This window comes from Glandiceps talaboti, chromosome 11 (genome assembly GCF_964340395.1).
Source record: "Glandiceps talaboti chromosome 11, keGlaTala1.1, whole genome shotgun sequence".
NCBI classification, from domain to species: domain Eukaryota; kingdom Metazoa; phylum Hemichordata; class Enteropneusta; family Spengelidae; genus Glandiceps; species Glandiceps talaboti.
The window spans coordinates 9,009,527-9,033,763 of record NC_135559.1 but is presented as its reverse complement, the minus strand read 5'-3'; the positions used below and the strand labels follow the sequence as shown (position 1 = coordinate 9,033,763).

General features: G+C 35.3%; 1 protein-coding gene across 3 annotated transcripts; it reads left to right on the top strand.

Annotated features, from left to right (window-relative positions):
• Positions 1 to 1,368: 1,368 nt before the first annotated feature.
• Positions 1,369 to 23,618, top strand: LOC144442837 (X-linked interleukin-1 receptor accessory protein-like 2). 3 transcript variants are annotated; one of them, XR_013481659.1, is made up of 9 exons: positions 1,369 to 1,465; positions 4,874 to 4,985; positions 5,991 to 6,284; positions 6,949 to 7,165; positions 7,712 to 7,842; positions 9,299 to 9,463; positions 17,881 to 18,024; positions 18,418 to 19,946; positions 20,090 to 23,618. XR_013481659.1 is itself a non-coding variant. In XM_078132216.1 (8 exons), the coding sequence occupies exons 2-8, from the start codon at positions 4,889 to 4,891 to the stop codon at positions 19,023 to 19,025; spliced, it is 1,656 nt and encodes a 551-aa protein (XP_077988342.1). In that variant the 5' UTR covers positions 1,369 to 1,465; positions 4,874 to 4,888; the 3' UTR covers positions 19,026 to 23,618. The 3 variants fall into 3 exon arrangements, 2 of the variants coding, with proteins under 2 accessions (XP_077988342.1, XP_077988343.1); XM_078132216.1 differs by having other exon boundaries at positions 18,418 to 23,618; XM_078132217.1 differs by lacking the exon at positions 1,369 to 1,465 and adding an exon at positions 1,512 to 1,653 and having other exon boundaries at positions 18,418 to 23,618.
• Positions 23,619 to 24,237: the final 619 nt, after the last annotated feature.

Here is a 24,237-nt window from a genome sequence, read left to right as displayed (position 1 = left end):
ATGTGCCTATGTCACTGGTTCTGCTGTGTTTGAAATATGAGTCAAAACGTTCAAAATTTCCATTACTTTCCCCTTTGATATTACTGTGGCTGGTATAATTATGTTATTTACCAATATTTTTTTTCATTCAGCCGGAAAATACTGGTGACTAGGTAACTCGTTTTTTTTTCCATGGCTGAATGAAGAAAAATATTCCAGTGGAAAATAACATCTATGTCAGCAACGAAAGGGTATAAGGGTACAGACAGTCGATAAAAACAACTCCATACAACAACCCTACTGAAGCTTATCTTCTTTGCAATTCCTGTCTTCAGCTCAGAACAGTATTAACCGTGAGTGATACTTTTTCAAGTAGGAATCCATGTTGTCTGTAATGTACGCCGTGACGGGGCGCCCTCAACCATCGGCCAACCCCTAACACGTGTGAGAGGAGGCCGGTGAGGGCGAAACGTCACGACGTATCTTACAGTCTAGAATCCATGATAAAGTTGTTTTATAGATTGAAAATACGAAATAAACACCCAATCCAAAGATGTACAATCGCCACACAAACTAAAATAAAGATATAAAAATTATTAAAATAAAAATCGAAATAAAAATAAAAATTTGAAATATATCATAAGACCAAAATATATTCAAAAAGTGAAAAGATATATAAAAAGGGTAGAAATATACAAAAAAATCGTAGAATTGATATAAAAAAGTCGACATATAAAATAAAATTGTACAACTAGTATAAAACATTTTTGGGAAAATAAAATTGCAATTCAAAATTTTCTTTTTGGCCTACTGGGCTTGCCATATGAGACGTAGCATGCAAATACATTCTTCAGTGCCATGTATTTACGCGGAGCGAAAATTCTTACATTTCGCGATTGAACATTTTTTTCCGGAATATTTCTATTTCAGTTGGGGTGCAAAACATACAGAAAAATCGATTTTGTCGGATAAGAACTAAAATGGGTCACCCCCTCCCCCCTCCCCGCCAAACGAAAAGAATTTAGTTTTTTTTATCCGACATCAATTGAAGAATTGATCTCACCCCTTATGTTGCGCTTGGCCATTGGGGGAACAAAAACGAAAGTTGTTCAGTAAAATCCATATAGAACTTTTAATAATCATGATAATAGGAGCTTAGTTTAAAAAATGAGATGGTCTGTTGAATCAATATTTCTGAGGTACAAGGGTTGAATATTTTTAGACCGTAGGAGGTGATTTAAGATTTCAAAGTTTTTCTTTTAGTAAATGTATCGATTGTCACGGGAATTTAATAGCAGTCTTATTCCCCCTCCCCCCTCTTTCCACCACCTATAAATGGAACAGACTACGTACATTTCCGGTTCACTTCCGGTTCTCTTGGAAGGCTGAGTAACACTTGTCAAACATATTTTTGGTCAGACCGTATGTTCAAAGGAGACGAGGAGTGGCAAATCTTCGTGGGTGACGTTGTGACTACTGATAAGACGTAAGTACTGTCTCTACATTTTGGTTTATTTCCCCGTTTCTCTGTACTTCGAATTTCAACAATCGCGAATGTTTTAATCGACTTAGACCGATTTCAGTTTTCACGTGTTTCAACTCTGAACGAATCCGGGATCAAAGTCTGAACAGGTCTGTGTGAGACACGGATTTGTGGGACCCTAGCTTGCAATAGTAAGTTACACCCATTGAAAGAAGGTTAGCGTGGTATTCATACCATTCCTCCCACTCTGCAACAGGAAACTGAATAGATTTTAGTACAAGTGTATTGAATATATATTTGTTTTTCAATGTCTTTTCACTACTGTATGTCAGAGGCTCTGACTTGAGTACGGTGTCAGATATATTTGTCGCTTGAGAGAGAAAAAGAGAGAGGGAGAGTACAGCAATTGCGGTTCTTAGCGATGACCGCATGAAGGACAGAGCATGGAGGCATTATACCTCCATGGACAGAGAAACTTTAAATTGATTATTAGAAGAAAAAGTAAAAGCGCGGTCGTAGTGCCTGAGTCAATATGACACCCACTTTCACTTTATCAGCGCTGTTGATGGTTATTTAAAATTCAGAACAGATTTCTGAGTTTCCTAGGTTATAGCCTTGGCTTGGTGAAGAGAAACACAAGGACAAGTATGTGAGTTAATAGAGGGAGACATTTACACAAATATTCTTCTAGTCCAATTGGCTATAGATAGTCTAGTTCCTATACAGTATCGTTACCATTTACATCTCCACACTCTGATCTCCACTCACAGTATAGTTAAAGTCCTTACTCTAGAAGTCCTGAGATGCAGGGGATGCAATTTAAAATTCAACCACAGCCACCCACACAGTCTTTAACATCATGTCTTTGTTTCATACTAATATACTGATAAAATGCAATAACACAGTCCCTCTTAAAGTTAGTGTTTATTGGGGCAGTTATGTAATATCCAAATATGGTATATTGCTCAGGATGCTACTTATACACTGTTTACTCACTATAACAGTTGGGGTTCACTGATTGGATGAACAACTTTTTATGCTGATTGAGGGACTTTGATCAGGCATGGTTTAGTTAGCAACCATGTTGGCATCCAGACTAGCTACTACTTCTGACTTGACTGTTATATGATTGATAATTATTTGGCACTCAATTGTCAAGTGAAAGTTCTGAAAGTTACTTGCTTTTTCATTATGTATGTACAGTAAACCTTACACGTAGTATGGAATCAAATTGTATGAATGTAGTCTAGAGGCTAACTGTGGCTTCAAATCTCAAGCTTTCTCTTCACCCCATCTAAGTCAATGAGAAATCATGAACCAAGGTTGTTCATGCAAAATGGGTACACTCCCAACTGTTAGACTGATGTAATCAATGTAGTGTCCTGATCTGTCCAGTATGCCATATTGGAAATGAAGTACCTGCGCCCCCCCCCCCCCCCCCCCCAATAAACACTAACTTATTATAGGGTAGAATTCTGTGATTGATTAACAAAGACATGATGTTAGTCATTAATGACTGTGTGGGTGGCTGATTTGTGAATTTGAAATTTCACCTCAGTACAAGTACCTCATTTAGCTAAACATGAAGAGCATTAAAGCCACAGATAGCCTCTAAAATAGTATGATACTAACCGACAGGTATTGAAACAAATCTGGCGTTTGAGCTGTATACAGTCTTTATTAAGGGCCAAATCAGTACAAAATATGGTGATAATTTTTTTTTTCAAAATGAATAAAATATGCTACAATTGCAAAAAATTGATCTACATAGAAGGAAGTGAATAAAACTACACTATCAAATAATTCTTGCCTTGGTAACTTTAAAATGCATTGATCATAAATTCCAGTAGCATGCAGGAACTTAATCCCAGCATATTTACTGCTGTGTAGGTACAAGTCAATCTAGCAGTACATGAATTTCATCTCAGTAATAAGGTCACAAATAAGGTGACATATGTTATCAACTATCATGTTTTCTGTTATCAGTCTTTGGAGTTTCAGTAGCAATGGAGTAGATTACATGTAGTTTGATGAGGTTGGGTGCTCTGCTCATTACAGTGGTAGCTGATAGTGTGGTATGAATGTCATATCTTACAGACTAGTAGTACAGATGGGAGTGATAGCTGATAGTGTGGTATGAATGTCATATCTTACAGACTAGTAGTACAGATGTGAGTGGTAGCTGATAGTGTGGTATGAATGTCATATCTTACAGACTAGTAGTACAGATGTGAGTGGTAGCTGATAGCATGGCATGAATGTCATATCTTACAGCCTACATGTAGTACATCCAGACATGAGTGGTAGCTGATAGCGTATGGTGGCATGAATGTCATATCTTACAGACTAGTAGTACAGACGTGAGTAGCAGCCTGGAATGTCGTATCTTACAGACTAGAAAGGCACTCAACACTGGCCTACTCAAAATGTCAGCTGAAATAGGATGACTGATGAGAAATAAACTGTGTGAAAGCTTTTCTGTGTTGATGAACAAGTCTCGTTTTATATTAGTTTAACCCAGGGATGTATTTGTCATTGTCCTTTGGGACATCTCAGGCCTAACGTGCGTGATTTCAAACCATGCCAAAGCTTTTGTTCCCCTGTTTGGAATATGTCACCATAAAACCCATTCTGCATAAATTTCTTTGCTTGCAAAGGTAAGGCCAACACAAAAAGAAGAATTGTTTCTGTTCAGCACAGTTTGTCTAAAATGGTGTGACGACACAATTTTTTTAATTTTTAAAAAATTTTTCTCAACAAATCTGTCAGTCAGTCTACTATTTATGGCAGTTACTGTTCTTTTGATGTAGTAGTGTACAACAAGTGTGTATGTGGGGGCAGATGTCATTTGCTTGTTCATGATTGGCTCTGCAGTTATTTTTTGTGTTTCTCCTCATATCTGCAGACTGTATGGGCTAGACAAAAACACAAAAAAAGACTGATGTGAGGGTACTTTATAAATGATGCACGTGCTAACCAGAAACTATTTTTTTAAAAAAATTTTTTGCCAAAAAAAGATTTCTCTTAGTTTGGAAGGTCACTTGAGGAAGTTACACAATGATACCTGCCATATTTTTTTGTTCACCAATGAAAACACACTTTACATTTGTTGTCAACATTCTCAATGATATCATGGCTATTTATAGTAATTGGTCTTGATTTCTACACTGGTATTACCCAAATGATGACTCATCAAAGTACACAAAGAACAAAAGGAAAACATGGTGTAATCCCTGAAAATATTTACATTATGTCAAGCAAGGAGGGGTCAAAGGTGAGTCTGAAGAGGGTCAAAGGTCAATACATTGTTGCTATAAAATATGCTGACGGAATCAATGGGTTTTCCCCTGTCTTGTACAGGCATGTATGTACATTATAAATGAAAATGATTATCTTTTGGTTTCATTATAGTAACTTAGACACACCATGAAGTCACTTCAATACTTCTTGCTTGTAATCTTCCTGTCTATATCCTTGGTTCATGGAAAGAATTTCTGTGAGAGGTTTAACAATCATGGCAAAGGTAAGTTTTTGTCAAAGTGAAAGTAAAATGTTTGCATTTTTGTGACGAACATTTGGTTAGTTATGGTGGTTGTGCTTTTACGATGGTTAGTTGATTGTGATAGTGATAAGTTTCCACACTGTACAATTGAGGTTAAGGCTACATTATTTAGAACTTTTTGTTCGAATATGTACTGCTCACAGCTGTGGTCATTGTACAACAAGAAATGCATTAACAACCTTAGAGTTGGTTACAACAATGCGTTTCGCATTCTGATGGGCTACTCACGTGACTGCAGTGCCAGTTGTATGTTTGTGCAGCACACAGTCCCCACTTTTGCGGCGCTAAGACGTAAATTGATGTACAACTTTTTTAAACGTATCGAAAACAGTCAAAATAGTTTAATTGCAGCAGTGCTAAAATTCCGATACAACCCTCTATTCTGGGATTCATAAACTGTATAGAGATTTGTTGTATTTTTAAATGCTTTTATTTGTTCATGTGTGTATTTGTCAGGTTGTCTTTTTAAAGTCTTACTTGTTTTAAATTGCCGTTTTTTTATGTGTAGTTTTTATCTATGGGATGTTTATGAGCATGTTTGCATTCTTTTCTTTCCCGAAATAAAGTTTAATAATAATAATAATAATAAATGGTGGCATGATTGTTTGTAGTGGTTGATGGTGGGGATTGTGGTATGGGGATGGTGGTACTGGGGTGGTGGTTGTGGTGATTGTCGTGGTTGTGATGGTGATGGTTATAGTCCTAGGCTGTCATCAATGACATAAATAAGATTTATAGGGTTCATTTATACTACCTCAGGCATAATTTATGAAAAATTGGAAATGTGATGTCAATCTGGAATGTTTTGACCTTATTTCGAGTACCGCAGAACAAGTGACGTAGACATGGGTTGTTATGACACAGAATGACCAGGCTATATAGTCCATATTTTATGTTCAAAGATGATTAAACTTGTGTCTGGTATAATAATGCTAATTTTTGTTTGTTTTACATTGCTACTACTAGATGATATTCTACATTTCACTAATCCCGATATGGCTGATATAGAGTTTGGTACACAGCAACAGTTCAAATCACTGCATTGCTGTGTCAAAGGGTATTCCCATATGATGTGGTACAAGGATAACAAGCCATATCCATGGAAAGGAAATGATCCAGATGAGACGTTTATGGAGCACGATAATGGCAACCAAACACTAACCTTCCTATATCTACTAGATAGAAACAGTGGTTATTATACATGTGTTGGTACCAATGGAACCCACAATATTTCTCATACCAAGGAACTCTTAGTCAAGCGTAAGGTTTTAATATGTATATGTTGCTTTCAATCTGAGGCCTAGAAAAAATTGTTTGGTTCCGGTTAACCGACCCCACCTAGTTTTTCACTGCCGACCCTAACTTTTTTTTACGTATTTAGAAAAAATTAAATAAAAATCGCAAAAATTGTGAAGTCTCGTGAGAAATAGCAGATGCGGAAACTGACATAAACTTTAAAAGACAAAATAAAACTGTTCTTCTAATCTGTAACGGCTGTACATCTGATGAGAAGAAACCGACAACACAGAGACTATATGGAAAACAAGGAAAAATATAACTAAACACTCACACATGAAAAAAAAATTCAAAAAGAAAAAAATCTATGTACCCCAGCAATTCTAAAATTGAGTGTAATCGGAACCACACAATTTTTTTTTTTTTTTAGACCTAACATAATGTCTGATGATAATAGGTCACACAGGGGCAGTGCAATAGACAGGTGTAACATATACATGTACTTTAAAAAGTTTTTCATTGACAGTTAGGCAATTTATATAGGTGAAAGTATGTTATATATTTGTGATGAGAGTTTAATATTTTTGACAGCTACGCAATTTACAAAGTTTGACATACAGTTTACAGAGATTTATGCGTTTTAGTCACAACTATTTCATGAAAGTTTTATTTTCTGCACTGCATACAGCTGCGACGTTTACAGAGAAGCCATTCCAAACTGCTACACCACACTGCCAAGATGTGATGCGGCTCCCTGGTGATAATGTTACATTTTACTGTGAGTTCTACTTTGGTTACGGTGGCAGTGATGATCGTATGCTGTACTGGGTTAAAATGAATAAAACGGGAAACTATTGGATTGAAGATTTGGATAATAGTACATATGGAACAGAAATGCTATACAGGTTGGTATAGAAGGTGAAGACCAGACAGAGAGACAGACAGACAGAGAGACAGATACATACAGACAGACAGCCACACACACAAATAGACAGACAGAGACAGACAGACAGACAGACACAGACACACATACACACCCTTTAGTATCTTACAATTTTTTTTCACTCATGCCATCATTTCATATCAATCTTACCATTTCAGTGTCTGTAACCATATATGGAGTTGTGATGAACTCATTCGTTCTCATTGCTTTAACCATATTAAGTAGTATTACCATATATGGAGTTGTGATGAACTCATTCGTTCTCATTGCTTTAACCATATTAAGTAGTATTACCATATATGGAGTTGTGATGAACCCATTCGTTCTCATTGCTTTAACCATATTAGGTAGTACTAGTATTACTATATATGGAGATTTGTAGATGTCCTTGACACATTATCACTGGTCTTCATAGCACAATTTTATTGCTGTTTTGTTCAACAAAAATATGCAGATACTGTATTTGATACTTAGAAATTGGAATATTTTTCTATTTTTGCAATTTCAGGGATAAGAATGAAACAATGGGTACCTATTTGTATATCACAAATATAAAATCCACTACTTACGCCACCTATCTGGTTACAGCCAGTAATCAGCCTGGATCAGTAGAGGTACCAGTGAAACTAACATATGGTGGTAAGTTTGCAACAAAGTTTCAACAAAAATTTTCCTTTTTAGCTCCCATATGGAAGGTAATGTCGTGGTGATGTCTGTCTGTCTGTCTGTCTGTCTGTCTGTGTGTCTGTGCAGAAATTTTGTTCCAATGATATCTGAAAAAGTACTGAAGCAAATGTTCTGCAATTTACTATGTGGCATTGTCAGGCTGTAACTTAGCGCCAATTAGTTTTAGGTGGGAGTGGCTTGCATAATTAATGATAATTTGCGTAATTAATGACACATAGTGAAGCCCTTTTAATAGTAGGCACCCAGTCTGGCCGTAATCAGTCTTTGTATCTCACTTGTTTTATTTGATCTTGAGGCAGACTTTGGACTTGAAGGAAATGACACCATTATGTAAGAGTGTAGATCCAGCGAGCAAGTCAACTACTTATTTTATTACACATTCAAGATATGGGAAAGGCATATAATGAAATTTGGTGGTGTCAATTAATTGCTAATTTGCATAATTAACAAACTTTAGCAATTAGGGCCTAGACCAAGAAAGACTGCACCAAATTTGACAAAACTTGCCACAGATATTGATCATACAGAGATATGAAAGTCTTCATGAAATTTAGTGGTGGTAATTAATTGCTCATTTGCATAATTAATGAACTTTGGCAATTAGGGCCTATTCCAAGAAAGGCTGCACCAAATTTGATGAAACTTGCTAAAGATATTGACAGCAAAGATATAATGGTATCGATTAAATTGCTAATTTGCATAAGAGATATATAGCCAGGACTCTACTGAATTCAAGTGAACTTACTACAGATATTGATTACACAAAGGTACGATAGTACAGAAAGACATTTCAAAGTCTCAGCAAGCACATCAACAACATTTCCCTTCATGTGGGAGCATTTTCAGTCTATCTCTGATCCAAATTTAGGTGGAATATGAATTTATTTTTATACAAATGCGTTTTGTAGGAATTTTTCAACTTCATGAAATTATTTGTCTCGTCGAATATTACGTCATATCAAGTGTCTTTATAGAAAACGTGTGTATTTGTACTGCATGATGAACTCCAAGCAACTTTACGAGGTAATAAGTCTCACTTTCAAGTAGAAAGATCTAAGAAGGTCGAGAACCTCACTTTCAAGTAGAAAGGTCTCAGAAGGTCAAGCACCTTACTTTCAAGTAGAAATATCTAAAAAGGTCAAAAGTCTCTCGATTTCAAGCAGAAAGGTTTGAGAGGTCAAGAGCCTCGATTTCAAGCACAAAGGTCTAAGCAGGTCAAGAGCCTCACTTTCAAACTAAGGTCATTTCCTGTTTATGCAAAAAGAGTATTCAGATAATCATAATTTGTGCACAAACTTGACACCGCAAAAAAAAAATTGCATCACCAGAAGCAAATTTGTTAACATATTGATTCTTCTTGTTCATTCTATTTTCTTTCTCTTTCCAAATTTTTGCATTTCTTATTCAGATCCCGATGGTTATGGTGAACTGAACAGTTGGTTGTACCTCAGTTTTATCATTGGATTGGGCATTATAATACTCATGTTACCATTTCTGGTTATTGGGTACTGTAGATTTAAACTTGACATCAAACTCATCTACAAGTACAACTTTCGTAAAGTGAAAGACACTGGTAAGTTGCCGTCCAACTCCTTTGATAATGATGATAAAAACTCCTTAGAGGAGATGATTACAAATTCACCTACCTCATACAATACTTTCAACTCCAAAAGTGTTAATGCTTAAAGCTGTTCGAAGCTGCAACTGAAACGATGTTTTGAAACTGTTTTGTTAAATATAACAGCTCACTCCTAACCTTGTACACCCTGAAAAGTGTTGAATAAGCTTTGGTTAAAGTGGTCATATGGATGAGAATTTGGTATTTATTTTGGATTTTTATTTGATTTAGTTTTTCTACTTGGAAAAATAAAGCGAAAGAACATATACCAAGTCCATGTTCATAACTCAATACATTGCAAAAAGATGCAAAAAGTGTAATAACTTAGTTATTGTACATACAATAACAAACATTTTACACATTGTTTAGTGTTTTGCTGTTTATTGAGATGTGAACATGGACTTGGTATACTAGTATGTTATTTCACATTATTTTTTCAAGTAGAAGAACAAAGTGAAGCTGTTTTATCAAATAAAAATCCAAAATAAATACCAAATTCTCATCCATATGGCCACTTTAAACATATTTGTGTAGCTGTAGCTGTAGATGTAGCAAGACATCCAATTAAATTGTTTTTTGGTCCATACCCTAAAATAAGCGATCACAATGTCAACCAAATACTGCATTACTTCTGGAGAACATTGACCCCAAATAACACATAAAATGTCTAATTATTGGTATTTTAACAATTTTCAGTTGGTTGTTTAAACGAAAAAAATAATACTCCAGTTACAGTTTATGCGGCTTTAAAAATCCAAAAGGCTGACACCGTATTTTGAGGGTGTAACATTAATTAGACTTTAATACTAGAAACAAGCTTTCTCCAAGCGCATAGGAGTTGTAAATTTTCATTAAAATTTTCACACATAGTGTATTTGCACTTTTATGTTTAAAAAGCCAGTCATCATGAATTTGTAAAATATCCCTTTTCTCAATATCATTTTAATAGCTGCTTCAATCGTAGGCTGTGTAGTGTTTGTGTTATGCGCAGTAAGAAAGTAGAACATGCATCAATTCTTATGCCTTTTGAAAGAGGTTGTAAGACAAAATTACAATTTACTGAGATCTATGCAATTTAAGAAGTCAGCCTTTGTCGTCCCCCCCCCCCCCTGTATCAACCAGGAAATCATCATAGCTCAACTGCTACATATATTTTTCTATTTCAAAAGAAAACATCTTGCGGAGAGCAGTTGAACAATACCTAAGGCTCCACGCCTCCCCCAACACATTGATGCACTAATAATACATGTTTGCAACACTGTTGTATATCAAACTATTGCATGGAACCCCAGGTTTTAACACTATCAATAATCAAACCAACCCAATGGTTAACTTCTCAGTACGTCAGTTAGAGTTCGATAAGAAAGATCTCCATGGATAAGTTTGGCTCTATATCGCTCTGCCAAAACTTATCCATGAAGATCTCGCTTATCGAACTCTAACCTATACTTAGCTCTTTTTCCAAACTGTACCAAAAAACATATTTGCATATCACAGTGTAGCCAACTACACACATTTGCATATTACAGTGTAGCCAAATACACAGATTTGCATATTACATTGTAGCAAAATGCACAGATTTGCATAGTACAGTGTAGCCAAATACACATATTTGCATATTACAGTATAGCCAAATACACAGATTTGCATATTACAGTGTAGCCAAATACACAGATTTGCATATTACAGTGTAGCCAAATACACAGATTTGCATATTAGTGTTGACAACTAAGTATATCAGACACAACCAACAAAAAAGAGAAAAAGTTTGTTCAATTCATCCTGTTAGTCTTAGGTGTTAGTAATTGCAGTTCATGAAGGAGATTTTTTGAGAGCTTTTTTTTCCGAAAAAGGAAAAACATTAATAAATATTTTCGTAGAACTTTTAGAACAGTCATGACCTTTCAGTTGTTGACATTATTATAACAGTGTGAAAGGAAAGAAACCAATTTTTATTGTGCTTGAAAATAATAAAAATGGGGTTTTCTTGTGTGTGGGAGAATAAGAGAAAACCAAATTTTTGTGTACCACAAGAATTTGATCGTCAGTGGCCCCATCACATTGTCTCAGAAGGAACGCCAGTAACACGGCCTCAAGAGGGCGCTATTTATTCCACAGTCATGATTTGTGCAGCCTTCCCTCTTATTAATCCTTCATTTGAAAAAAGGAGTGTGAGATATGAGGAGTAAGGTCGATAACTCTTTTCAAATCACTATTTTTTGGGGAATGATGCACAATTTTAAAGTGATAATGAAAAAAGTTATCATATTTTGTGTAAAGTACAAATGTGCTAAAAAAAGACAAGGCATCAAATGATGAAGAACAGCTTATCCAAGAAAGAAGAAAGGTTATCCCATTCCAGACTAAGAGGGCAGTATAAGGAAGCTGATATTTGAGTATCTGAACTACAGAGTTTGCCACAATGTAACAGAAGGATTGGATCTGTGCTGTAACTACCATGGGTCATGACGTGTGTACAAACGAAGACTGTGATTTGCCATTTTATTAATTATATTATTAATATAGTGATATATAGATACCTGCATTTCCATCATATTGTACTGTTATTTAAATATTTTTTCTGTAAATTTATATCTTATTAAATTTAATTAATTATCAGTGAACATGATTTCACAATAAAATTTGACTATTTATTTATAAATTCCAGAAAATATGACCAAGTCATACAATATATTGTATTTTTGAGTACAACTTCAACCTGGTTGGACATTATGTAGAGAGAGCGCCACCATTGTTGAGTATCTACTCTCCTTTTGTTTTTATTGATTCATGAATTTGAATGCAATGGATGTGTTTATTTTAGAACACAAAGAATTTTAGGTGAAAGGTAATTTTTCACACATTGTAAGTTCATGAATTGATTTACACTTAATTAAAAGAATATATATATATATATAAATATATTTTTGTTTTGTTTTTTTGTTTTTTTGTTTTTTAATGACTATCTCAAATCGTGGCTACTTCCACTATAAATTGTTTATTATGTTAATATAACAGTTTGATCATTAATTACTATATTTGCGAGTCCCATTTCCTGGTTTACTAAGTCCTCAACTGGTACTTGAATTTCCACAAATAGCCAAAACTCACTCACAACAAAAGTAGCTCACCATGAGTGGACTTTCACCATTTCTGGAAACTTAATATATATTAAGGCTGAAAGAATTGTTTCTGGTCAGCGTGCGCATCACTTAAAGTACCCCCCCCCCCCCCCCCCCCGCATCAGCCCTTTTTTTTGTGTGTTTGTCCAGCCCATGCACTCTGCAGATCCATTGGGAAACACAAAAATAACTGTCCCTACTTCAGTGAAGACAACTGCAGAGCCAATCAAAAACAAGCAAATGACATTTGCCCCATATACACACATGCTCTGAAGTACTGAATAAAAACGAACAGTAACTGCCATAAATAGTAGATTTAGTGACAGGATTAATTTGTTGAGAATTAAAAAAAAGACCATCGTCACACCATTTTAGACAAAATCTCCTGACCAGAAACAATTTTTTCTCTTGGCCTAGTATATAATTAATACTAATATATATTAATATATAACATTAATATATTAAATATATGTTTTTGAAAAAATGTCACCATACACCGAAAGAGATTTGCAAAAAGTTTTAAAAACCGTCATCCTAATTTTTTTAAGTTTCAGTCAACCTCAAATATTTTGTTGAAAAGTGCATTTTTTGGACATTTTCATTTGACTTGTATTATTATTAAACAAATTGATGTGTATTTATATAATTTTTTTAAATATATTTTTTTATCAGAGTAATATTACAGAGATTCCTGCGACTGAAATAAATATTTTTTGTAACATCAAATATGTTGTGTATAGATACATATGTTAGATATAATCCATAAACACGTCCAAACAGAGAAAAGGAGTTTATTGCTTTATTGGGGGGGGGGGGGGGGTCAGATCAGGTGTGATTTCAGAAAGTAAACAATAATTACCACATACATAATAGGAATTACCAATGATTTGATAGGGTTCAAATGTGTCTGTAAACTGTAATGACATCATCGGTCTGGGCTTATTAGCCTGCCCTTAGAAAGGGTGATTAGACTGCCCTCAATGGCTGGTCTGACAGGCTAATATGACAGTGTATGGATAAAAGTTGGAATTTACTATCTTATCTAAAATTGGCATACACTACTGAAAACTTCATCTTTATACTGTAGACAATTGTAATGAAGTTTTGCTCCACTCTCAGGCTGTATCATTGGAATACCAAAACTTTCAGCACATTGCGAGCCAAAACGTATTTAAAGTGTGAATTAAGATTAGGCCTAATAAGCAAAAAATAGTTTGGTTCTGGTTACCCGACCCCACCTAGTTTTACACCAAAACTGACCCTAAACATTTTTTTTTAATGTATTCAATAAAATCGCGAAAATTGTGTGAAGTCTCACAAGTAATAGTGGATGCGGGAACTGACGTCAACTTAAAAAGACAATATAAAACTGTTCTTCCAATCTGTAATGGCTGTACATCTGATGAGAAGAGACCAATAACACAGAGACCATATGGAAAACAACGAAAAACATAACCTAAAAAAATATATATATAAAAAATAAGATAAAAAATCTACCTACCCCTCCTATTCTAAAATTGAGTGTAATCAGAACCACACAATTTTTTTTGTTAGGCCCTACAGGAAGGTAGCTATAAATCAAATGAACCCCCTCCCCATATATTTCAATTCTGAGAGTGTTCACTAGTTCTTTGCGTCATAGAAACTTTCAGTACTTCCTTAATCATTAACAATGTTGCATTTGATGAGGTCATGACCTCGTACTATATAGTTGTACTTTCGATTATTTTCATTGAAACTATAGGCTGTCTATAGGTCATGTGGCAGTCAGGTGACAAAACACCCTAACTTCCCTTTTTTCATCTCAAAGCCATATCTTCATCCCTATTGATAAAATGTCTTCTCTTGCCAAAATTTGTTTTGCATAGACACCTGAATGTCATATGTCTTCCTCATAAGGATTAACACCTACTTTCCAGTTTTACGTGCTATTTTATAGCTACAAATGAGCTTATTGAGAGCCAAAACAAACCAAAAGAAAGTATACATTGAATCTTTGTAATTTACTGTAAATCACATTTCAGTAACTTCAAGTTATCCTCTCAGTTTTCATTATATCATTTGATAAAGTAAAATTTCCCAACTTGCTACTTGCAACGGTACACTGATACACATCCACAAATCTTGAATACACAAAACAAGGACTTGGCATATGTTGTTTGCTGAATTTTTGTCACATAATATTAGGCAAACAACACACAAGAATTGTTTCTGGTCAAGTGCGCACATCACTTAAATTGGTCTTTTTTTATGCGTTTGTCCACCCCATGCAGTCTGTACATCCGAGCGGAAACACAAAAATAAACCTACCCACTTCAGTGAAGACAACTGCAGAGCCAATCATGAATAAGCAAATGACATCTTGCCCCCCCCCCCCCCCCCCACATACACAAATGCTCTAAAGTAGTAAATAAAAAGAACAGTTACTGACTGAAATAGTAGACTGAGTGACAGGTTTGTTGAGAATTGAAAAGGAAAAAAAATTGATTTGTCGCACCATTTTAGACAAACTGTTCTGACCAGAAACAGATTTTTTTGGCCTTATTGTCAATACAACTAACATGTTGCCATGATCAAAAGAAATTTGCATTTGTAAAAACTCTCACTAAAACTTTCAAAAGAATGCTCCCTTGAATTGTGTAAGAGGTCAAATGTCATGTACTCTTTGTAAAATGTAGAAAGTAGAAGGGAAATTCTATGGAAATTCAAAGAGGAAGAATTTGAATAGGAAATTCAATGGAATCTCTGTCGGGTATTCAGTTGTTCGTGTACTCGAGTTCAGGATGTCAGTCAATGTACTGTTGAAAGTAGGAAGTGTGGAAATTTTGCTTTGGCAATTGATTTGATGACAATTGCGAGATGTTTAATTTGGCTTTGGCAATTGATTTGATGACAATTGAGAGATGTTTAATTTTGCTTTGGCAAATAATTTGATGACAATTGAGAGATGTTTAATTTGGCTTTGGCAATTTAATTTATGAAAATTGAAAGAGGTTTACTTTAAAATTTTGCAGGTAACTTAGAGTTACTGAAATGTGATTTATTGAAAATTACAATGACTCAATATGTACTTTGTTTTGGTTTGGTTTCACTCTCAATGTGGTTAAAGATTAGTATTCCAATGATACAGCCAGAGAATGGAGAAAAACTTCCCTTGATTGTCTACAGTATAGAAATAAGTAGTGCATGCTGAGTTGAGATAAGATTGTGAAAGCCAACTTTTTCTGTTGTGTGTTTGTTTGTTTGTTTGTTTGATTTAAAAAAAGACATTACTCCAGTTACAGCTAGTACAGTTTATGACAGAACCCCATGACATCAAGTGAGTGCATGAGTGGTGTACTTGAGGGTATTAACACCAGTGCTGCACTTGCAGTGTTCTCTGTGTCTGTACAATATAACAACCTTTTATACATTTTTAGCATTTGGAAAATTGAGTTGCAGACAAAGACTTAGTCAATGTTGTTTCACATTAAATTTTTAAGTAGGAAGCCACGATAAAATTGTTTTATAATTTCAAAATCTAAAATAAATGCCAAATCCTCATACATATGGCCACTTTAACGACTTGAGTTCTACAAGTTTCTGGCTCAAACCTCGCCACTATCACTTTGTTTGTGAATGGCCATTGCAGTCCTTGAGCAAGCTTTAAACATGACTATATCCCAGTCAACCTAGCTGGGGACCTGATAGGACAGAGTTTTGTAGGAATCAACAATAACATACACTTACAGAAGCTACAAATGGATTGTTTACTCCCATGGGAGCCAAGGATGTATAAATGGCTGTGGTATTTCCTTCACAAGTATTTCCTGAAATGTACTGAATTTTCCAGAAACAGAAGTTGAATTCTATTTAAATAGATAATAGAGGAAGTCCAACAAGGTTTAGGTATGTAGATAAGAAAGATGGTTATCTGACAACTAGGTCAAGGTTTGCTGACAAGGGAAACTCTCCATAATTTAAGTTTGATCAGTACCAATGACCTATGTTGTTTGAAATAGGTGGATTTTTCAATCGTTGTTTTTCCAGAAACAGGAAAGGATAGCATTAAGGAAGGAAAATTCCATGGAATTTGACCGAGCTATCCTGTAAAAAACATTGGTCAGTTTAAAAATAATTGTAAGAATGATGAATACTGGTATGACTTTAATGACTTGATTTTTGGTTAAAAACATGAATTTTGACTATTTCTGTATAGAGGACTAAAACCTGCATGCTTGTGTCAAAAACAGGTTTGGGTTGTCCTTATTAATTTAAAATTACTCTAGATCTACCTGTCGTATCTAATCAGCTCTTCACCCCATGTAGTAGCGCATTGAGAAATCATGAATCAAGAGTTATTCTTGCAAATTAGTAAACCTCGAACTGTTAAAATGATGTAAACAGTGCATTAATTAGTGTCCTAAATGATAAATATATGGTTGTCATATTTGGACTTTATGTAACTGACCCCCCCCCCCCCCCCCCCCCCCCCGAATGCTTGCAATTTTCTCTGCGCTTGTACTTTCACGAGCTTAACAATATATGTTTATCTGAAATGGCAAATATCCATAAAAATCCATGTATAGCGAAAGATCACCCCCTCATTTGCATATCATTATATGCAGCTATGCAATAATGTTTTTGGTATTGCACTGCAGTGAAAATACCACTAGTATGCACACACACCAGTGTAAGCTTAAGTAATCTCTGGTACATACTTATGTAACAATAATTAGTTCTTGTGTCACAACCATGTGTCCTAATAGGGAACTTGCAAACCCGCCATGTTGAATGTTGCATCATGTTAAATGTGATTATAAATACTAGTCAATTAGCAATGTAACCAATGCTGAGACATGGTTTGTAACCACAAATAGTCAATTCATAGTTACCCTGACCGTTGTAGAAGGTTAATTTTATCAGTAGCTCCTGATTAGGTATTACGATAACCACAGATAATCCCATAGTCCTTTGCATCTGAGCATGCTCAGTCTGGATTGCAAGTTCCCTATTAGAAACAAGTAACATTTCACCTGTTCAGGTAAACAAACTTAAACTGTCTACATAGCGGTAAAGCCACCAAGAGTACAGTTTAACAAAGCCTGTCTATATGAACAGGTAAAACGCTACGGGTGAGTAATTAAAACCGTTGATTGCAGTACAAGAACTAATCATTACTTGGCTTTGGTTTTCACTTGTATTTGATTGGACTCTTCTTTGAAGATAAACAAATCCTCTATATATTTAATATTTGTTTGTTTCTTGAAGGTGACAAGAAGTATGATATATTCATCTCGCACAGTGGTTCTGAAAAAGACTTCCCTTATGTCAAATATGTTTTAATGAAGTACCTAGAAAACAAATATGGTTTTAAGCTATGTGTAGAAGAAAGAGATTTCCTAGCAGGCAATGGTAAGTTAAAAATTTCAATGGTCACTTTTCCAGTTTCCAGATACATCACATGAGACAACGTCACTTATGTTGTTACGTTTACTCTTGTTTTGTCTTTACAACTGCCGACATCCAACAGTTGCGATAGACAAGTAGTGACAACCCTTAGGTCATGAGTATTTAAATGAAGGAAAATATTGGAGGAAAAACATACTTACACCAGTGCCAGTAATACCAAAAACAATCGTAGAAAGTACTGGTAATTTTGAACGTTTTGACTCATATTTCAAACTCCCGTTGTCGTGACATAAATATGCGTTGTTGTGATGTAGAATGACCAGAGTATATATTCCATATTTTTTGTTATAAATGGCTTGTGTGTGGTGTAATGCATCATATTTCATTTCATTGCAGCAATTGCTGATAACGTGGTGGAATCTATAGAGGACAGTCGAAGCTGCATCATTGTATTGACCCCTGACTATCTTACCAGCAATTGGAGTCCCTTTCAGTTCAACGTCGCTCTGGAACGGTCATTGAAACTACATAACCATCTAATTATTATCATTGCCCGTGAACTTCCAAGTGAAGTAGACATGAAACATTGGAAATCTCTTAAACATGTGATCGGTGTCACTCGATCCCTGAAATGGAAGGAAGGTAATTTATCGAGTCAGGAAAAGTTCTGGAAGAAATTGTTGCTTCAGTTACCGAAGAGTCCAAAAGGGAGACCAAATGTGAGGAAGGATTTATCTGAAAATACTATTACACATAGTTCCTCTGAACAAAATCTCTTAGGGCGACAGTTTAGCACGTCTGGAGAAAGTGGATATAGTGGCTCGCCAACAGATGATAAGCCATGGAATCCATTAGCCCATGCTAGAAGTGAGTCAGTGGAGAGCCAGCAGTCTGCATTTACTGGTAGTCAGAGTGATATAACAGTCAGTGTTGAAGAAGGTAAAATGACAACTGTTCAAAGTGAAGAAGTCCCGGCTAATGCCCATGGTTCTAATTCATGTTAAATAGATAAATGAATTAGTGCCTGAGTTTAAAATTAGATAGACAGAACAAACATGGCTGTCAATGTATGCATAACTAGATGGACAAAACAAAGATTGTTGTCAATGTATGCATAACTAGATGGACAAAACTAAGATGGCTGACAATGTATGCATAACGAGATAAACAAAACAAAGATGGCTGTCAATGTGTGCATAACTAGATGGACAAAACAAAGATGGCTGTCAATGTGTGCATAACGAGATAAACAAAACAAAGATGGCTGTCAATGTGTGCATAACGAGATAAACAAAACAAAGATGGCTGTCAATGTATGCATAACGAGATAAACAAAACAAAGATGGCTGTCAATGTATGCATAACGAGATAAACAAAACAAAGATGGCTGTCAATGTATGCATAACGAGATGGACAAAGCAAAGATGGCTGCAGTTTACATCTACACATCTAAACAGACAGAACAAAGATTGCTGTCAATGTATGCATAACTAGATGGACAAAACAAAGATAACTGTCAATGTATGCATAACTAGATGGACAACACAAAGATAACTGTCAATGTGTGCGTAACTAGGTTCGACAAAACAAAGATAACTGTCAATTTGTGCTCAGCTCACCAGACAAAGCAAAGATGACTGTCAATAATGTGCATAACTAGACGGACAAAACAAAGATTGTTGTCAATGTGGGTGTAACTAGATGGACAAAACAAAGATGGCTGTCAATGTGTGCGTAACTAGGTTCGACAAAACAAAGATAACTGTCAGTGTCTAAACAACTAAACAGACACAACAAAGATGGCTACCAATGACATAATATTGTCCAAACAACAAAGTAAAGAAGGCTGTCAATGTGTATAAAACTAAACAGACGAATAAAGATGGCTGTCAATGGCTGTTAACAGTAGCCCCATCTACACGTAGGTCGTCCTACCTGAGGCAGTCCCAAGTCCTAGATAGATTTGTGTCTACACGTAGGAAGGTTACAGCGTAGATGTCATGCGTTCCCTCCTGACACGTTTGCGTCTACACAGGCTTCAAACTATCCTGAATCCTACCTCAGGTAGGATTTTTAGTGCCGTGTAGATGGGGATAAAGTCTAATTTCATTGCAAAGAGTGTCCAAGCGCTAACAGTACTATTTTTATATTGAACTGAGTTGATGTTAGTATATTGTATTGTAGTTTTCTATTTTGTAGACCTGAGTTTTGTACAGAAATTTCAGTTCAAAGCAAATCTCTTTTAATCAGGTTTATCATGCAACTTTAAAATGAACAATGAATATTCATGACTATTATAGCTGAAGGTAGTAAGCCCTAAGGAGTCATGAATATTCATTGCCCATCTAATACATATGTATGTCTGCTAAATCCCATTAGGCAACAGTGGATCACTGTTAATAGAGCAATGAAGGTGAAATAGAGTTTCAATTTGGTGTTGTTTGGTGATCACACACAATTCACGTGAAAATAAATCATTAAATGGCTTTCTAGAACCCAAAGTTTGTGAAAATACCTTTCTACCATTTCATCTCCCTTTTACGACTGTTCAGCGAAATGTCACCCTCTTTCATAGATAGAGAAGTTCATTTTCATAAATCACTGCCTTTCTTATGCCACTATGTAAGACACTTCAGCAACCATCTAAGACGTAACTTGATATTTCGCAGTGTTGCGGAAAAAATATCAGTTCTTGTTTGCGAGAATGAATGGAGTTGAAGAAATAGTGAACACTTGTTCTAGATCAAGGAAATGCGTATATTACAGTAGCAATCCATGTTTCATTTCACTAAGATAGACACAAGCTGAAAGTGTTGTTACAACAGTGGAAAGCAAGCTTTCAGTTTATTAAGATATACACAAGCTAAAAGTGTTGTTGCTGTTTGGTGTAGTAGATTACACAAGTGGGTGATAGTGGTGTTTGAGTTGTGTAAAGATAACAACCCTGTAATTAAGATAGTGTAAACACTAGAAGTCGCAAAAGTAAACACTTCTAGATCTTATGAATTTGTTATAAATGAGGAAAGAAAAGTGACACATGTAGGAATTGGACCCACGTCCCCCTAAACACTAGTCAGAGTGCTCTAACCAGCTGAGCTAACGTGTCAACTGGTAGATTCCGTGAATTATTAAAAGATGTCTTTCTATCCTCGAGACTTCCAGATCATTAGAAATGCCATCTTAATGTGAGTGTAATAGGGAACTTGCATGCCAGACTGAGCATGCTCAGATGCAAAGGACTGTGGGATTATCTGTGGTTATCGTAATACTTAATCTGGAGCTATCAATAGAATAAACGTATAAAGGTCAGGGTAACCATGAATTGATTAGACGTGGTTACAAACTATTTAACACAATAATGATCGGCTGATATTTATTATCATATTTCCCATGAGGCAACATTCAAGATGGCAGGTTTGCAAGTTCCCTATTAAGTCCATTGAATAGTTTTAGTTTGTGTCTATTTTAGTGAATCTAGAAGAAAGATGTTGAAAAGTAAGACTTTCTTTCAGTTCGTGTTTTTAAAATTCATGCAGACGAGATGATGAGATTTGGATTATGAACCATACCATATTTTATTAAAGATATGTACTCACATGCAATCAGAAGTATAAGCCTTACACTATATTATATTTGAACCAATTATCATATCTAAAAACATCACATGAATCATGATACTACAAATTTATCAATTTATGCTCTATAGTGTTGTTTTCATAGAGGTAGGGGTAATGTATTCAAGTCAAACCGGTCATATCTAGAGGGTAAGAAATGCTCCCTATGGAATAATCCACCGCCCCTCCCCCACCAAAGAAAATGGCCAGTCCCTTAGTAACCCTAAACCTAGCCCTAATCCTTACCCTAACCGATGTGGCAGATGATGTCTAGAACTGGTGGCAGCAGTGGAATGTGGAATGCTAAAATCACAAAATAATGGAAAGTTAGACAATACAATGAGTCAAAGTAAAATAAGACCCTCCACCCCCTTATCCCATTTTCTAAAATATGATCCCAAGAACCAATTTGTAATAAAAGTGCCAATGGCTAGCACAACTGTTGAGAGTAAACTGTAATTTCCTATTATGATAATGTGGTCTTGTTGCTAGGCATACTTCCATACATTTTTTGAACCCATGCCTACCCATCTATGGTGTTATATCTGCAATTTACGCCAGCGTTTAACTGTTGCTATGAGCGTGGTCTTGTTGCCAGGTATACCTGCATATATTTTTGGAATGTTTATTCATTTTCCTTTACTTCACTGGTGTTATATTGCCATTATATGTCATCATTTACTTGTTGCTATGGGCGTGGTGTTGTTGCTAAGTACATTTGCATATTTCTTTTTAATGTTTATGCACTTGCCTACCCATCCCTGTTGTATTTGCAATAAGCCTGTCATTTGACTGTTGATAAGGGTGTGGTCATGTGTTGCTAGGGCAACTTATCTAAGTATGACAAACCCACAATTTGTAGACTAAGCCTCTTTAGAATCGTAACCGAATTCATCCCTAGTAGTTTGAGATTTAAAGTTCAATACCAAAATCACTTGCATCATTCACAAGACAGAAAGACAGACAAACAAACAGACATGAATTTTACCTTGAATCAACATTTGGCTCAGTGAACTTAGAGAATGTTGCCAAGCAACCAAAGGGAGAGACTAATTCAATTGATACTGACATGCACTTGTTACAATATGTTAAGTACCCCATAATTATTTTAATGATAATGAGATCAGTAAAACTATCAAAGTTCTGCCTGTATGCAAGAGTAGTACATTGTAATCTGCCTATGTGGAATAATCTATCATATTTTTAGCTCAAATTTGCATATCACTCATGGAATCATCATGTAATTACTATCTCTTGATCTGTACATCCTAAGATGTAAGCGGAGTACATTTGGAATTAAAGATTTTTTGCCCAAAAGTCACATTTTTATTCCTCATTTGTATATCACCTATGGCATCACCGTATCATGAACAATCCTTTGTGTACACACCTATCAACATCTTCACCAAATTTCAGACCGATCTGCCCAGTGGTTTTTTCTTCCATAAGGAAGAGATATATTTATGGGTGGAAGTCTGTGTGTGTGTGTCTGTCTGTGTGTGTGTCTGTCTGTCTGTCTGTCTGTGTCATCGTTTTCTCCATAACGGCTTGCTCAATTCAAACGAAATTTTGAAGACGTATTCCGTAGGGTAATGGCAAGACTTGATTAGGTTTTGGTAAAAATCCCGTGAATATTAATGAGCAATTTACGTAATTAATGATTTTCGGTAATTAGGCTATATCTCAAGAATGCACGCTTCAAATTCATTATAACTTGGTACACACATTTGCGATACCAAAGCGCACCTGTCCTGAAAATAATACTAATGTAGCTTTTAGTTTTAATAAGTTATTGGCATATTTTCGATTGGCCACAAAAAGAAAAATAATAGTTTCTCGTCAGGAAATGTCGTCTAAAGTGGTGCGACTTTATCACCATTTTCTAAAACACGACTGGCTCAATTCAAACGAAATTTATTGCATGTGTTCTGTAGGGTAGTGACAAGAACTGATTAGGTTTCGGTAAACATCCCAAGAATATTAACGAGAAATTTACATAATTAATGGTATAATAATAATATCTCAAGAATGCACACTTCAAATTCAATATTGAATTGAATTGAATTGAATTGAATTGAATTGAATTGAATTGAATTGAATTGAATTGAATTGAATTGTTTATTCACCAGATACAAAACAGGATAACATTTTTATGTACATTTCAAAAAGGAGGTTGATTTGATAATATATCTGGTGAGGGCCACAGAAATAGTTCGATCTGAACTAGTCTAGTCTGTGACCCAGACAAAATAAATATAGAAGAAAAAAAATACAAGTGTGTAACTGGGCAACAAAAACTAAGAACAGAAAGGGATATCTACAAATACGAAACAATAATTGTACAAAATATTTACATGTCTCAATAATTTAAATAAAATTTATACTCATAAGAGAAAAAAAAATACATGTCATGTGTTTTCTATGAATTACTCAGGTGAGCCTGTAAAATTAATTTGAATCTATTCCTATCAGTGATGTCTTTAATGTGTCTTGGTAATAAATTCCAGTGATGAGTGGCTGCATATCTTATACTGTGTTTACTTTGTGTTAGGTTAACTTTGGGTACGTAGAAATTGCGATGTGTAGCGGAACGAGTAGAATA